At 42.3% G+C, this 17970-nt stretch overlaps 1 protein-coding gene across 1 annotated transcript in view; it reads left to right on the top strand.

The window, feature by feature from the left end:
* Positions 1–10518: 10518 nt before the first annotated feature.
* The window catches only part of BTBD11 (BTB (POZ) domain containing 11), a 78645-nt gene continuing 71193 nt past the window's right edge, over positions 10519–17970 (top strand). Inside the window, exons 1-2 of the mRNA XM_010005851.1 lie at positions 10519–10600; positions 12857–13006. Of these exons, the coding sequence (XP_010004153.1) occupies positions 10519–10600; positions 12857–13006 (232 nt within the window). The remainder of the gene's footprint in view (positions 10601–12856; positions 13007–17970) is intronic.

Genomic DNA, 17970 nt, shown 5'->3' with positions numbered 1-17970 from the left:
GCTGTTGTAAGGCTGGAGAAGATGCTGAGAAAGGGGTCCCCAGGATGATGAGAGAAGGTAGCTGTCAAGAGCACAGCCAGTGAAAAATGAAGTGGAGGACTATACACAAGCAAGATGAGGAAGACGTGACATCATGACCAGGCAGCTGTTCAGGGACTGTACCTGAGTGATGGAAATGGAGTGTATTTTTGACTGTTGAGAAAATGGAGTGTGATGGATTTTACTTTGTATTCGTTTATTATGTGGGGGTTCTTTTTTTATCTGGGCCTTTGACTTAAAGCAGTTTCCAAGATTTATATTCACAGAATCACAGAATTGTTGGAGTTGGAAGGGACCTCTAGAGATCATCCAGTCCAGCTCCCCCACAGAAGCAGGGTTGCTCAGAGCACATTACTCAGGTCTGCATCCAGGCAGGTCTTGAATATCTCCAGAGAAGGAGACTCCACAACCTCCTTGGGCAGCCTGTTCCAGTGCTTTGTCACCCTCACAGTAAAGAAGTTTTTCCTCATGTTCAGATGGAACTTCAGTGTTCTAGCGTGTGCCCCTTGCCCCTTGTTCTGTCACTGGGCACCACTGAAAATAGTCTGGCTCCATGCACTTTACACCCACCCTTTAGGTATTTATAGACATCGATAAGGTATATTCAATTTCTGTGTCCTTCATGGCGTATATTGCTGCTACTCAGCTTGTCAGTTATGCAATGCTGACCCACTGAAGCCATGTCTACGAGTTTTCAAATACCATTTGGTTTCTCTCAGTCTGTTTAAAAGAGAAAAGGCTAAATAAAACCATCAGATGAGATGTAGCTGGTGAGACAGTTAGCATGGCCCATTGTTATGGCTACCTGCTGATGATCATTATATGTTCCTGATTTCATTTGCTTCTGATATGTTCCAACTGCATTTAGCTTTTTCTAGGGCAGCCACTTATCCCAGAATGATTTTTAAGTACTTTTTTTAATGTCAGCCAAGTTGGCTCAGACATTTCCAAAACCAAGGCTGTGGGGGAAGAACTGCTCTGCATTTTCGTCTCCACCCTAGATTTGGTGCTTGAGTACTGGGGAAGGGCATGTGAAGCAATGCTGTGGGGTGGCTGAGGCACCACTGGGGAGGCACTTCTGTCCCGGTGGAGGCACCCCTGGGAAGAAGGGAGCCCATGGGGAAAGTCATCGTGCTTTACTTTAAGCAGAGGATGGTTAAGATGTGGTTGTGTCGAAGTCATGCCAAAGACCACTCTGAACTAGAAGCATAAAATAGTGAGCAACTGTTTTTTCCTTAACTGCTCTCTGTTCAGTGTGCTGAAGAAGAGTCTGCTGTAGAAATGATTATATCCCTTTACTCTAGGCTATCTGGTGTTTGTGGAACTGTGTGTGAATATCTAGGTGAAAAAATGGAGGAGATTAGTAATGTGGAAGTTAAAATCTGAAGATTATGCATAAATGAAAACTGGATTTGACCTTTTACCATTCTGAAAAAAAAATGTGCAGCCTTTTCTGTCTGGAAAAAGTAATAGAGGGGATCATTTTCAAAAATGAATATTTTAGGAAGAAAACTTTGTCTCAATATCATAAAATTCAGAATGTACAAATGGATACTCTTCAGGAGGGAACAAAAAAAAGACAACCCCAAACTACTCTATAAAGTAATTTTTACAAGTCTTTTTCAGTTAAACTGGTAGCCATGTTGTGAGCTCATGCACCTGAACACAGTTTGTATTATTGCTGGATAGTGAAGAGGGTGTCTTTCAAGTCTGGAAAACCTGAATTATTTGAAATGTGTTCAGCCAGCCAATCTGTAGAGCAAGGGGTCATAAAAGAATGCTAGTGACAGTCTGACGTCTCTTACATTTTTTTCGTTTTCTGTAATGACTTTGCCATGCATATATACGTATATAGGTTAACCTTTACTGGTCAGAGCTGATTTATTGTTGTAGGTGTCTATATCAAAGGTCTGGATGGTAAAGTACATGTTATTAACAAGCCATTTCTATTTAGTAAGCCAATGGGAATTTTTGAAGAATCTTTTAGAGAGGACTGTCATCTGGCCAGTATCCAGGGTTTCCAGTCGGTGAAATTTTTAGTTGAATATTTGGCTTTAAATACGTGGCAAAACCCCAACAAAACACCAGCTGAAGGCAGAGGGTTATTCCTTTGCCGAAGGTGGGAGCTGGGTACCTTGGTCCCAGGTAGGTCATGGCTGTTGGTGTTGGCAGATGAGAACATCTCGCCTGCTAGGGATACCCCAAATGATGCAGGGCTGCAGGGCAAGTCTTGTGCTGGGGTTTTCAACAGCTCAGGATGTCACAGTAGTCTTGTACTTGCAGGGAAATGAATTTTATCCTGCTGTGCTCCCTGCCATCCTTAGCAGAGTGGGAGGGAGTACTAAGTGCTTGGAGTGATGGGATACTGCCCTAAAGCCAGTAAATAAAAGCGCGTGCTTCTAAAACTTCTTATTCTTTTACTTTCATTAAGCATGGGCTTTCATGGTGAGGGTGGAGTGGCTAATATGATATTCATCTGTGCAAGAAGTTGAAAGGAAATTCCAATTACTCAGCCTCTACCGTGGGCTCCAGTTTACCCAAAACTCATTGCTCGGGGGTAAAATCCCGACCCTTACAAAGGCCCTAAGAGTCTCCTGCGTTTCCCCGCCGAGGCTCTGCAACGCGTGGCAGCAGGGCAGTTTTGCTCACCTGTACCCTGTCATCCCGGAGGCTTCATCGCAGCCCCTACATGTCCTGCCTTTTCAGCTTTATGCTCTAGCAACTGCAGAGTTTACTAATTGCATTTATTTTCTTATTCAAGCACATGCCCTAGCGCCCTTCCAGAATCCTTTGGGGTCTGATGATTCAGTTGTTCAAAGTTGAAGGATGGTGATGCTTTTAGCATTCCTTGGGACATAGCCCAAGGCTTTGGCATTTGTGAAGGTGACTTAGAGAGCAAACAGCAAGCACCCAGCTCTGCAGAAAGGTGTGTTATTCTCCCATCAACCTGCCACCCCACCCTTGTAAGGTCAGGTGTTTCACCAGATTGAATTGCAAAACATGCTTATTCCTGTACATCTGGTTTGCATAAGCTTTTGCAGACATAACTTGCTCTCAAGCACAAAGTGGTGATTGCTCCGGAGACCACAGGCGCCTCATCCCGCTTCCCGCAATCCCATTTCCAGCTGCTGCCTGCCTGTGAAATGCCAAGGTTGCAGTTGGTAACTGTGATGGGAATACCCTGTGCTGAACACCAAGTGTCTGCTCTGCTGTTCATGGGGTTTTGTACAAGCTGATGCTGCTTTAAAGCGAAAGGAGGAATTTTGGCAATTCCTTCTCCTCTAAAAAGCATACTGATCTTTACAAATATTGAAGCAAATGGAGGAGATTTTTTTTTAAGTGTTCGAAATATTTTTGCCAGGTGTGTTGTACAGTATTCAATGCAACTGCTCAAATAAGCGCATTGGTGTTTTTTAAATGATGAGTCCAACTCTTGCAGGCATCTGATGCACGGTGCCTGTGCCAAAGGAGTGGTGGCACAGTAGAGAAGGCAGTGGAAAAAATGTTATTTTGGATCAAACACTTTGTGCTGCTTCTCTAGAGCTGCAGTAACTGGTACAGGAGGAGCCTGTTTGGGTAGTAGTAGGCCTTGAAAAATGGAGGATTATGTGTTTTCATGGGGTTTCTGATTTGCAATGGAAATAGTCTGTCTTCTCAAGAACTTCACAACAGTATTGTTAAAAGAAACAGTGCACAAGGAAGAGATTTGAGCATAAACCCATCCAATAGTGCTTAATTAACTGCTGCTTTTTTGTTTATCAAATACTGGATGAGACTGGACTGGGTTAGGAGAGAGGCCGTGTCAGCGCCGTTGGGCGTTCGGACTGTGTCCGCGTCACAGTTGCTGAAGGGGAAGTCATCTGTCAGGGCTGGGCATTTCGGGGGGCTGGCGGAAACGAAGGAAATTACAGACTTTGGGAAAGCATATTAAGCTATGAATCACTGAGTTCTCTTGTCCTGCTTCTATCAGCTGACAGGCCTTTTTCATAAAATAAAACCTGTTAATGTGTTTTTTGTCCTTTTCAGTGACTCAAAGACTTAGACCTTCTGTGAACTCCCTGTCTAATAAAGGGTTGTGCCTGTTTTTAGCTAAATCCATTTTTGCATGAGTCGGTGCTCCTGTGCATGTCCAGAGTCTGTGTTTATACCTGTGCAAATCCTTTCCTCCTTGAGCATGTGTCTGCCATCTTGAGCACTTGCTGGTAGCTGGAGGAGTCATCTCACAGGCTGGATGCTGTAAAATACATATTTCTCCAGGCTTCCTCAGTAGCAAGTATCACCAACACATTCTTGGTGCTCTTTCCTTCCTGTGAATTCCCCACGACCTCTCAGCTGCTTGCTTTATGGAGACACTGAGGGCTGCATGTATTCTATTTATTTCCACGTAGCAGAGAAGGACCATGATATTGGCATTTCGAAATTCTAGTTTCTTTGGATGTGTCCTGTCAAAGAATGTGATAGAAAACCTCTCTCCTCCAAATCACTATGTCTGGGGCATAGCTTAGATCAGGGCAATCTCAAACTGATGGGTACTCAGCATGAAGTAAATGCACTGTGTCAGCTCTAACATCTCTCTGCCAAAAAAATCACAACTTGCACTGAAACTTCTATGGCCACTGTGACAGTAGAATAGCATGGCTGAGCACAGTGTACTGTTGAGCAGTTTTCCTGTTGTGAAGTTGATAAAATGCCCCTTCAGGATCAACAGGAAGAGTGGTTGTGAACACGACAGGTACGTGAAGGTGTGTGGTGAGTGTCAGTCTCCTCACTAGGGAAAGGAGAGGGATAGAGCCATTAAATGAGCCACAGCTTGCACATGTGTTGTTGGTCCTGCCCATGATGCATGCTGGTAAGTAGCATCTGCTGCTGCTTGCCCCATGACAGTATTACAAGGGACATTTTAGGAAATTGGGAAAGACCTTGAGATAAGCATGAGGAGATGGGTCTTAGTTTCTTCTCTTGCATGTGAACTGGCTTGCTTCACCATTGGTGTTTTTAGGGGTTTTTTTGTGTTGGTTCTGAGGATTTTTAAGTTTTGCCATTTGTTTTGGCAGGACCAAGATTTTGTTTCTTCTATATCCTAATAAAAATAAATGTAAAGCTGTAACTGGTGATTTGGGAGCTTAGTTTCTATGTTTAGTAGGATGTACTGATTATTCTTTGTTTTGCCATACATCACCTCAGCAGTCAAATCCATCCTGTGTTCCAGTTGGTTGTGCACCACTTAACTGTTTGGTTCTATTAGAATATATCCTAATTTAGTTGAATTGTTGTTACTTCTATGCCATTTTAAGCAGCAGTGATTGCAACTCATTATCATTAGGCTAAAACGATTGCCTTAGAAGGATCCTCATAAGGAGGACATCCCAATTAACTAGAATGTGTTGTGCTAAGAAACTCCTTACAAGAGAAGATGTCACAGCCACATTGTAATATAATTCTATTATCTCGTCTTCCTATAACAATCTGGTCTAATATCTCACAGAGGTACTCTCTGCATTAGCTGATCATCTGTTCTGGCTTTTGATGAAATCAAATCCAACTCAGCTGGGATACTGCCCTGAAAATGATCACGTCTTTGGAAAAAAACCTGCTCTGCAGATACGCAGTTACTAAAATTTCCATTTGCAAGGAGCCAAAGACGAAACTGGTCAGACAAAACCTCCAGACTTGGCCAGGTGAAATTAAAAAGTTACCCTTGTGTAGCTTGTGGATCATTCTTCACGGTGCTTCTGGAAGTGAAGTTCCTGCTGGTGAGAACCCAAAACCTGCCGAGTTTGTACAACTGGTCTTTGTCATTTATCAGTGGTTGCTGCTGTTGGTATTTTTTAGCAGTTAGGCTCCTGTTTCTTTCATTTGTTATTCATTTGCTCTTCCACTGATTTTTCCAGGAGAGAAGGGTGATCTCTTGTGGTTAAACTGCATAACTAGAAGCTTTATGCTCTTTTCCTGGTGTTCTCTGATATTTCTTAATTCATTTTGAATTAGTTACTAAGTCCTCTAGTGCTTTACTTTTACTTCATCTGTAAATCAGACATGAATCTTACCTTACCTGCTTAATGTCAGTGTCTTGAGGCTAAGTAGAAATGCTTACTAATATCTTTGGGTAGTAGGTGTTAAAAGCACACAAAGTAGTGTCCTTCTAGTCTCTCGCATCTGATTCCTGAGACTTTTCCACCCTTCCTCATTTGTGCTGCTCTTAAGACTCAGGCTCTGGAAACTTTATCTCACCACCTGGCTCTCCCAAGTGCTTTGCATTTTCTCCATGCAAAGCCTCTCCCTGTTATTTAACTGGGCTGGAATGTGTGGAAAGGAGACACTTAGCACTTCTTGCTTTGAATGCTTTCCAGGTCTTCTGTTAACTGAAAGCACTGGCTGATACAAGTAGCATTAAAGGTTTTTCCTGTAGTCTAATTTCTGTAAGGAGAAGACAAGATGTTCTCTGTCTGCCTTGCCAGTCAGGTTGACAGCCCAAGCAAAGGAGTCACAGTGCAGGTTGCTTCAAACAATAGGAACCGTAGGGTTTCTTTGAAAGTTTAAGGTTCTGTGTGGTGATCTGTGCCACTTTGTATTCACCAGCTCCTGTGTGTTGGTGTTGGGATGCTGAGCTCCTGTTTCTGGTGTTCCAACACCATGCTTCAAAATCTGGTGTGTTCCTGGACAGTTGCCAAATGTGGGGCCAGGAGAGTTCTTCTCCATGTTGTAATACCAACCATGTGGGGTTTGCACCTCATGATGTGCTTTGCTATTGCAAAGCGAAGCTGGCAATACTTTTTTGACCCTTTTATTTCTTTGCCATAGGCCTTTATACTTTTGATCTCAAGAATGTGCTGTGCTGTGAAGGATTTTGGTACATGAGCTTGTAGAAGGAAAAGAATTTTTATTGGATGTTTTGCAAGCTTTTGAATTTCACATGGTTCTTTATGAGAGCAGGAGAGTGGACTCAAAGACCTTCTAATCCCATGTTCCTGTGTGAAAAATAGAAAACTTATGACAATAGAGTGGATTTCCTACTCCTAAACATAGTCCTCCTAGGTAAGGTCAGCATTCACTTGAGCAACATAATGTGCAACACCACATTTTGAGGACCCTTCAGGGTTAACTTCAATTTTCAGGCTTATTTTGTACAGCAATTTGCCTGATACCTCTCCTGCACGCTTAATTTCTATATACTCTTAGTAGGATCCTTGCAAGTGGGAGTATAAGCTGTTTTCCAGATATGTATGTTTGCTTAAGATATAATAGATAGGTCAAGAGGGAGGTCAAAGATACTTGGAATTATTTTCTCTTGAAGGAGCCCTTAATTAAAGAAAAATAACAAGAGAGCAGCAAAACCTTCCTTCTTCTATCCAGACTCTAAGTTAATAAATAAAGAGAAATCTGGCACTCTTCCCAAAGGAACAAATGGTAATACTGAAATGTGAAAAAAAGGTTTTATAGTATTTACAGCACTTACATTTTTAGTCAAAACAAACACATTTGTGTTGTGTTCCTGCTAGATGCTTCAGCACAGATAATTTTAATCACATTGTCTAGTGGGCATTTTTTATCAATTTAGTACTGTTGCAAATGTGTTTTGGGATTTGAATACTAAAGGAGAAGGAGGAGGCAAACAATTTGAAACATAGGTGACACTATGCATTGCAGACCTGTGAATGTAGGCAGTGCAAATTTTTCCTTGCTTGCTTTGATCTGTCAGTTTGTATACATAAACATGTAAAAAAATCAGTTCAGTGACACTTGAGGTATCCTTCGGTCTTGGGGAATTTGCTCTATAATCAAGCAATAACTGGATTAAATATCTTCAGACTTCTTGAAATATATATAAAAAAGCCTCAAATATAGGATGCCTGTGGTACTGAAGTATGTATAGGTGAGGAGAAGGTTGGAGCAGTGACTTGAGGACTGCAGCAACTGCAACTGCAGGTTTAGGTTCTGTATCTCACTCTCTTTTTTCTGAGGTACACTTACTGTTGAAAATGCTGCTTTAAATGGAAAAGCTGATTTGTGACAAAACTGGGATGTTTGAGGATGCAACACAGCTCTGCCCAGAACTTTACAGCCCATTCCAAATAAACAGACTTGCTGTTTTATTGCTTTCCACATTATGTAGTCATTCATGCTGCTATACAAAAGACTGGTTGTCTTATTTCTCACCGTTTTGCCCTTTGATCTGCCTTTATATGATGCAAATAGCTGTGTAGTGCCAAAAGCAATACACGGTCCATGGAAAGCCAGTAGCCTCCTGTGTCTGAGAGAAAGTGAAGTCCAACTGCTGATCCTCAAGTATGGGCACTGTAGGTGCCAGCTCTTCAGGTATCAAATGTTTTGCAACAGCTGGTATATAAGTAAGTGCAGGTATCTATCTAAATAGAGGAACAGTGGAGGGGGCTTAGGTTTTTTGGTGATTCCTCTATATTTAGGTGAGATTTGGGCTACAACCCCCATATTCCTCCTGCCTTGAAAGCTGAAAAGGTAACACAAGTGCTGCTGTATTCAGTGTTGGACTTGCTTTTGGCCATCTTTGGGCTGTTTTTCTGGGGAGGGACAAACTTTGCTGAGGCTGCTGCCAGGCACTGAGTTTGGGGTCTTTGTGTGATGTATGCACACTTCTTCTGTCTTACTGCAAGGACAGCATGGGCAGCTCTGTGGCAAGCTCTGCAATTAGTATGAACAAATGTATGTGTATTTATACCAAAACAGGCTTGCATAGAGGGTGGTTCATCAACCAAGCCCAAGAGGTGGCAATGTGCATGGGGAGACTGGAGTAGAGTTACCAGGTACCCCCCTGGCTTTGGATGAGTTTACATGAAGACTTAAAAAAACTGCTTCTTCTATAAGTTTAGGCATCTTCAGATTTGACTTTGTAATTTTGTGCAATAATTCTTTGGTCTGAGATTTTTAAGTCCCTGTGGACTGAGCTCTGGCCTGTTTTTCAGCCTAGCCCAGAGGGCAGGAAAAATGTGGAGTGTAATAATTGTGCATAGGATTTTTCCTATAACTTTGTTTTTTCTCTGGAGATTTGGGAGGAGGAGCATTGGGAGCTTGTCACTGTGCTTTTTTTTTTTTTTTGTGCTTTTTTTTTTTTTTTGTGCTTTTTTTTTTTTTTTGTGCTTTTTTTTTTTTTTTGTGCTTTTTTTTTTTTTTTGTGCTTTTTTTTTTTTTTTGTGCTTTTTTTTTTCTTTTGGTCATCCTTCCCATTTAAAAATGTTTCCTTTGTATTTCTCTTCAGCCTATTACCTACAGACTGCCGGGCAGCCTGAGGCCAAGGGCTTATAACAAACTTACAAAGCAAACCCATTCTGGGTGTGTCTCTTTGGAGACAAGTCTTAGACAGACCTCTGCCCCCAGGAGGGTACAACCAAGGGGAAGAGGTGACAAAATGCAAGTACAGTTGAGTCCTTTGGTTGTCTCACCTTGCTCCAGTGGTTCACAGCAGTCTTAAATGCAGCACACAGCTGCTGGACATGGCTTGGTGGCAGAGAGCAGCCAGGGGTGTGCCAAGTCAGTCTGGCCCTGGGTTTGTTGAGCAGCAACTGACTGCTCATTTTTCACTCTAACGAATCGGAGGGAAGAAAAGAGATAAAATAATAGCAAAGAATCTCACAGGTTTGAGTCACCATGCAGAAAGGAAGGACACTGAGCAACACCGGTTGAGAGAAAAGGCGGATACTGCTGTTCATTTCTGAAGGTGCCGCACAGAAATCTTCAGTGTCAAATGATGGGCAGCATCAGCAGCCACAGCCAGAAAAGTGGGGGGGAGGAGAAAGTCCTGTTCTTCAGGCCATTGGAAACTGAAGACCTTCACCTGTTTGTCAAGTACAACACGGTGCTGCTGAAGCCACAGCTGGAAAAGCAAGCAGATAATACCAATTGGCAGAGAATTAAAATAAGGAAGTTGAACTCTAGCCAAACCAGCGAAAGCTGGTGGTGGCTATTTAAATGTTTCTATTTATAAGTCAGCAAGTTTGCACTTCACATCAAATGCTGATAGAAAAAGATATCAGGTTTTTCTTCTAAATAGCATTTTATTCACTTTCATAATTGTTTTTGGGGAAAACAGTTGAAGTTAGAAAATTGGCAGAGTTGCATGCCCAAGCCATAGAATTCCCTTTTTCCATAGTAGTGAAAACCAGATCTGATCCAGCAAAATTATGAGTTATAAACAAATCTTCCATCACCCCACTGGTCACCCACTGTGATCAATTATTGCTTTGAAGCTGGCATATAAGTATCAGATGTTTGGCCATTGCATGTCTTCATTAATCTCCAACCCAAGTAAAACCCTTTGGCATGATGTATCCTATAATTTGCAAAGTTTTTGAACAATAGCACATTTTGCATTTCATTTGCACTTTTCATCCAAGAGCCTAAGAATACACTCCCCTCGCTAAAGAACAGGGTAATTAATCATCAGGGCTATTTGTAAGGAAAAGGCCTGGCTGTGGGAACAGAGTCATAGACAAAGTAGAGGATAAAATGTCTATATCCCGCTGCTTTAATCACCCAGAGAAGTATCTCCTCTACATGATTTTAGACTATTTGAATCTTATTTGTGAAGGTATCTTAAAACAGTATTTTTTCCACACGTAAGGTGTGTTTTCACGCAAAAATACTTCCCTGCTGGATATTAATTTTTTTTTCAGATGCCATAAAGCTGTTTGTGCTCTATTTCTTGTTTTTAGAAATCTCTTTGAGTATTAGATCACTTACACATCTGTTTTCTGCAGGGAAGACTCTTCCAATTTTGTCTTAATTTCTACCCATTAAAGTTATAAAGAATAATCTAAATAAATGAGAAAGATTTCCAAGAGAGAATACTTATTTAAATATGCAGGCAAGTCTGCAATTTAAATCCAGGTGTTGTACTTCTTGAGCTCTGTACATCCCCAGAATATAAATGTTGATCAGTGTGCCAAGTGTTTATGCGAGTCAGCCTCTTGAGTGATGGTGGGAGTATTTGGAGAGCTTGTTTGATAAGCTCTTGATGCTTTTTATCCATTACCTTTAATTCTTTCCTCCCTGTTGCTGTGTCAGATGTCCTGCTTTTTCTCTCCAGGGTGCTCCCTTACGAGTCATGTTCCTCTCTCCTGATCTTTTACACCTGCAAAGGGAGGGTTTTACTGTGGTTACTACAGCTCTGGGACCAGAGCCAGGGCTGAGGTTAAGGCTGCTCCTGCTCCTCTATCTCCAGCACTCAAACAGGCTGTTAGAAATTCTGTTCTGGCATACCTGTTGCATGTGGAGGGTTATCCTGCTTTAGGTTGCTGTCTTGCAGTGTGGTGAACAAGACCTTTGGTCTGGGTTTTCCCAGTGTATATCCGTGCTTTTTGTTTTTGCTCACTGAACCTTCACTGTCTCTCTCCTCCCAGGATGGGTGTTTTTAGGTCCATGCTATAAATACAATTTTTAGACTGAAGTGTTTTCAGGAAGAAGATGGATGTGAGGAGGGAATCCAGAGCAGTTTGGAGGAGTGGCTGAGAAGCATCCCCTCTCACGCATGTTACCTGGCCTTGCAATGCTCCAGTGCATTAATGTTTGTGGGGCTGTTTCATAACTGAAGTAGACAGGGATTAAGGTAGCCATTGTGCCGAGGACATCCAATGTAGTACCTACTGGTAGAATGACTGATCACTAGAGTTAGACACCATATCCTTACTGGGCTGGGAAGGTAGATAAATTTTCCCCTGGAAGAAAAACATTAACTATGTACATCTTCCTTAATGTATTTTGCAAAGTCTAGTTGGCCCATTAGGGCAGAACTTCTCCCCTAGGATTAAAAGGAAGGAATAGTAAAAGCTAATGGATAAAAATACATTTCCTGCTTTGGCTTCTTCTCAAGGGTAATTGTTGCATATCATGCAGAGATAAGCTGGTGTTTAATCATCATGCATCAGGTACAATTCCTCCACCTCCAATGCATCTCCACTTGTGTGTTTCCAGTGGGAGTGGGAAGGTGATGGTGTGGAGAGCATGGCCATAGCTGGCTGTGTATAGACCACAGGAAGGGAGGAGAGCTTGCTGTCCAAGCTGGACTTCAATGCATCTGTTACCCAAGGATGGTAGAGCAGTGTTTGCTCTGTACTTTTTTTTAGCGTGACAGTGATTTTGATTAATGAGTGTGTGCCTTCTATCTGTGCCTGAGGGCTTAGATGTCATGGCAGAAAGTGACTTTTCTGGCTGAATGAATGTGTATGTGAATTGTTTTATGTCAGTAACTTTACTTATGGCCTGCCCCACAAAAATTCACAGCTCTAAGGGCTTCTGCATAATGGGCTTTTGAAGTCCAAGCCGTTCAACTGCCAGGAGTTGTATTTACAAAAGAAATTCAATAAGCCCATCAATTACACTGCGAGCATCTTGACTGTTATTTTGGCAATTGTGAGTAGAATTCCCCTTACAGAAGAATCCTGTAGAGGTATTGTGTGTCTGATATATCATTTTGAAGCCAATCTTTAAGAATTTTGTCACTGAAGTACAGTTTTCTAATAATTTTGTTGTATGAGTTTAGTGTAGTTTCTAGGAAGCTTATTTGGAACCCCGTTGAGCTCCTCCTTGGGCAATTTTCTAGGATTTTCTGTAAGAATTATCTCTAGGTGACATTATAAGTGACTTGAGCACATCCAGAAGAACTAACAGGGGCCACTTCTGATCGCATGAGTCATCTGCACCATTGAGTTGTAGATGTTGATTGCCTGAGGTCTGCACACACTGGCTTTTTCTTGGAATGTCCCCAAAATGATGTGATGGAGACAGCAAAGTTATCCATACTGCCTGATGTTACATTGGAATTCTCCTTTCTTTTTACCTACTGTAGGTGTTCTTTGCCTGCCGGACAGCTTGAACCTTCACAAAGATCAGCAAAGGTCAAACAAGCCTGGGGAAGTTCAGATGTTCAGCCAGTCAGAGCTAAGGACCATCGAGCAGTCTTTACTTGCTACGCGTGTGGGGAGCATTGCAGAACTCAGTAAGTACAAGGTTGTTGGATAATGTTTGGGTTTCTTTCCTTGGAGTAAAGCAAAGCTGCTTGCCTTGCCTGGTTGTGCAGAGGAGAGATGAAGGGGCACACGTAAAGTTGAAGGAGATGTTGGTCAGACCTAGCCATGCTTATCCTCTGTGGCCAGTTTGAAAGCTGAAGCCATAGGAGGAAGGAAGTCTCATGCTTCTAGTAATGCCTGTGTCTTGTTTGCATACGCTGCTTCCATTTTTAAAGATGAAAGATGCTTTGTTTTGTCTTCCTTAAGTTGTGTTTGAGAGCACCTCACAACTTGGCCAGACTTGCAAATGCCTGTCATACTGGCACCCTCTCTCATTTCTCTGAGATGCCTTTTTTGAGATGGGCAGGCAAAAAGCTGAAGGTTGCAATAAACGAAGGAAATACTGTCACAAATTTAAAACAGAGCTTGTTTGATAGAGGGTCTTTCACCCTGCTTTTCCTTCTCCAGTTCCAGGAAGAAAATTATTTGCTGTTAAACAAAACACTCGTTGAGAAATGTAAGAATCTATGATATCTGTCAAAATTGGAAAGCTTTGGTTTCAGCACAAAGAAATTGTGGGAGGGAAAGGCAATGTGAATCCACATGTGACATGAAGATAAAGTTACCAGAACTTAATTTTTAAACTAATTTTAAATAATTTTTATTTTAAATTTATTTTAATTTAATTAGTTTTTTTTTTTATTAAGAGAGAAGCTTTCAAATCTTTAGGCTTTAGTCAGTGATATGAAGCTATGGGTGGGGAAACATTCAGACAAAAAAGGCTGAAGGCATTTTATTTTTTGTCTGAGGTCTGTCAGAAATGCTGTCAAGTATTTTTCTCTTGAGGTCTGTCAAGAAGTTTTGGGGACAAATTGAAAGGACTCAATTCTGTGAAGATACAGACAGCCCAGCTTACCAGTGTTCTTATTACTGAATTCTGGTACCAACTTTGTAAAGAACATGTATAGGTGTATCATGTTCATTTTCTTGGCCTTCTCTGTAGCAACGGGAGTCTCTTCTGTAGCTCCATCATATCATCAGGGCTAAGCTTACGTGCTGTTCATGAGCCCTGTGGATATACCATGGATGTTGTCTACAAGCCACAGTATGAATTTCTGTTTTCAGTTTGCTAATTATTCTCTGCTCTGGTGAAACATTAACAGGCCAAGAGCACTTACATGCCTCAGTGTGGAGTGTTGCTCCGTCTCTGGAATCAGGTGTTTGGTGTTATTCAAATTAAGTAATGTATGCTTACTTATTTCACGTGCATGAAACACCCAACAGTACTGTCTGTGGGCCAACCAAATTATGCATAAATACGCTAAATACAGCTCTTTTTCTGAAAGTACATATGGCTGTGTTTTAATAAATAAGTAATCTGTGGATGCCTCAGGGGTTTTTAATTTTCATTCTGGATTTTTTTTTTAACCTCTCTACACAACCCAAAGAGCCAGACTCCTTAATTACTCCTCTCCCTCTTTTAAAATTTCATTTTTAGAAATGTATCTTCTCTAAGATTTGAATCTTAGTTTCAAATGCTTGGTTGATAGCATTTGTTTTCTTTGTGTCTGTTGACTGCAAACACAGGCAAAACACTCTTCAGGGTAGCCAGCTGGAGGAAAAGAGCACACCAGTGGGTGTTAGATGCAGCTGTCAGAGAGGCTGGCACCTCCAGCATGCTGGTAGCCCTCCAGAAAGCCCTCTGGGGGTGCCTCCCCAGCCACTGCAAGCAAACACATGCTGGGGAAGAAGCAGTTGGAGGAGTGGTGATTGGCAAAGCTTGCAAGGCTTGGTGCTCAGCTGGGTAGAAATCTTTGCTGTGGAGCAGTGCTGGTGCAGAGTTCAAAACTGAGTTGCAAAAGGTGAGGGAGGGAGACGCACAGCGCGTCAGTGAGCAAGAACCTGTGAATTTTGGCAAAATTAATGAAATGTATAGAAAATGAAGGGGTGGGGATTACAAGGGGGTTTGCCCTTTGTTCGGTGCTTATGTATCTGTCTCTTGGCTGTGACCTGGAAGTTACAGCAAAGCCTGTGCCATGGAGGGAGGCCGGGGAACCACAGTGTGGGGGCAGAAATGCTGAGCAGCAGGGAGAAGCCAAGGGGGAACACCTGGGGATCAGAGCATGTTGGTGGAGAGGGAGTAGGTGAAGGAGGATTTATCACAGCCGCAGTGGTGTGAGGGGGATTGGAGAGCTTTAGAAGTGGCATTGTGGAGAGAAAAGAGGATATGGCAAGCTCTGGCATGGAGAAAGTGAGATATGAGGGAAGGGTTAGGTATGTAGAAGCCTCTGCTCTTGAAGGGATGAGTAAAGGTGATGAGGAAAACTCTGGATAGGAGAGAACTAAGAGGATAGCACTTGTGAACAGGAAGGGGAGGAGATGGCAAGCAGGAGTGAGTGGCAGGCACAGAAACTTGGCCTGGTGGACCTACAGAGCGGGCAGTCCCTGGGCATGTGTCCACAGTGTCCCACCAGCTTGCAATATCCCAGGAGTCAGGACCTCATTTCTGTTCTCTTCAAAAGAGCACAAGAAACAAGGGCAAAGAGGGCTCTTGGACTGATGCAATTTGATTTTATCTCAGGGGAATAAAAAGACCACCAACAAAAAAAAGCAATTCTAGTTGAATAAGATTTTCTATCGTCTATTAACATTAATAATTAAAGTATTGCAAGTACGCAGAATAACTAAAATTAAAAAACACCCACATGCAGAGGAAAGGCTTTCCCCTGCTCTCAGCTCTGTGCAGCATCCTTGCATTCAGTGGTGTGGTTGGCTGGCAAGCTGCTGGAGGCTTTGGGACCAGGAAATCAAATTGTCCCCTGGAAGATGACAGCTGACAAGTGGCTCCTGTTTACTGCCCAGCACCTGTATTTCACCTCAAATTTGTTCAGTTCCTTCACAGTCTGTCCCAGGTGGAAAACAGGCTCTCAAGGTGAAAGGCCTTCTGTTTTGTGATACCTTCACCATGCCCTTCATGTTGGTGGCCCTCATTTATCTGGTTCCTTAGTTTTTTTCATGTTTGATGTGTTTGAAAAGAGCATTTAGGTGAGCTGTGTCTCCCTGTGAGGTGACAGAGGTGAGAAAAAATTGTAGAAAGGTGGGATGGTGGGCACATAGAGTGTGGGCAACACCCTGGGAATGCTGCAGCAGATGAGGTTGACCCAGGCTGCCGTTGAGGGGTCCTCATACCCAGGTGCAACTGGACTTGTGGGTGATGCTTTGGTCTTCCCCAGACCCTGCTTATGTGGTGCTTCTGGTCTCATTTCCTGGGTATAGCAGGCAGCAGGTGCTGGTGGTCACTGGGATGGCCCTGCCTGGCCTGACAGCAGCGAGATGAGGAGGCACCGCTGGCCCTCAGGCACTCTCCCGAAAAACAGGAGGAAGATGTGATGTTGCTGACTTAGGGGGGGGAGGAAATCAAAGTAAGGTTTCATCTTCAGGGCTTAGAAGGAGAATGTACATAAGGGCCTAATTCTGCAATGCAATTATAGCATTAATGTGTGATTCCAAGGAAAAGGCTTGAAAAATTAATGTGAAACCTTATTCATTAAAATATAATGAATATGGCACAAAGTTAAGGAACAACAATAAATCTAGTCTATGTTATATTGGCATTTAGTATTCAGGAATTGTAATTGCCTACTACAGTGTGTTTTAAAATAATGTAATTTCATTTGAAATGCTTATTACATAGAAAACATTGGGAAGAACTGAAGCACAGCAAAAATAATAGGATTTTAAACAGTAGCCCGACAGTATTTCACTGTTTAATCTTAGAGAAAATATTTCACAAGCCTTTTTTTTATAAACTTCTCCTAAAGTTTCCTGTATTTCCAAACCAGACCTAGAGGGGTGTAGATCCGTTTAGGGGTTTTTTTTCAGAAATTTTTGGGGATTCTTCTAGATATCTAGTTCCTCTATTTTCTCCCCCTTCAGTCGCGGAAAAATGAGTAGACTGAATAGAAAAAGAGGAATATTAGGGAGAGCTGTGGCTTTTGAGAGATCCCATGATACTGCAATTTGACCTTTGAATATTTTTCCCAACTTCTTTATATGCATGCTTACAATCCACAAGCATTTATGTTATATTTAACTGCATAACATTCCAACACACCTATTCATCACCCATCTAAAAATACCACCACTGGCTTGGAGACCAGATGCGGAAAGGATGAAGCTCACAACTGGAGGTCGCTGATGTTTTGCTGGATGAAGGAGGACCCTCTCTCTTTCTCTCTCTTGCACATGCATGTAGGTGTTGACAAGGAAAAGCAGAGCCTTAGGGTGTGGTGGGCACCCATCCTGGCACCACGGAATATTCTTCCCTTACTGCCTTTGGGTGAAGACCCTAAGGTGTTAGTGTATGGCCAAGCTGGAACCACCATGCTGGGGCACATGCATAGGACTGCTGAAGGGTTATGTCCAGTGAGCTTCACAGAGGAATAAACTGTGGTTTAGGATATCATCCAAAATGAGTCTTCATGAATGTCTTTGTGTCAGAGCAGAAAGCTGTTCGGGGCTTGCATTGAGTCCAAGGACAACCAATCTACCATGGCTTTCTTGTGTGAGAAGTTTGCCACTCAGCTGTGCAAGCCATAGTGACCCGTGACAGTGGTATTATTATTGTGTTAACCACAAAAAGTAAACATTCTTGTTTTAAACTAGGATAATCTGAATATGCAGATGTGACTTAACATTGCTCATCTGAGAGCTTTTTGACCTTTGAATAGTGTTTAACTTAAAGTATCTCCCAGATGTGATGTTCAGGCTGGTATTTCTCCACATCACCACTCAAGTCTCAGTGACATTTTCCTTTTTGCCACTCTTCCCCATCATCCTCTCTTTGTTTCTGCAGTGCTGCATGCATATATTTCCAAAATAACAGTCTCCCAGTAGATCTTGCCACACTTTTAGGGATGAAAGGAAGGGTTACTGCTCAAGTGTAAGCAGGAAT

The sequence above is a fragment of the Chaetura pelagica genome, unplaced genomic scaffold (assembly GCF_000747805.2).
Source record: "Chaetura pelagica isolate M959 unplaced genomic scaffold, ChaPel_1.0 scaffold79, whole genome shotgun sequence".
NCBI classification, from domain to species: domain Eukaryota; kingdom Metazoa; phylum Chordata; class Aves; order Apodiformes; family Apodidae; genus Chaetura; species Chaetura pelagica.
Note: the sequence above shows the minus strand (reverse complement) of the source record. Positions and strands in the feature narration are given on the sequence as shown.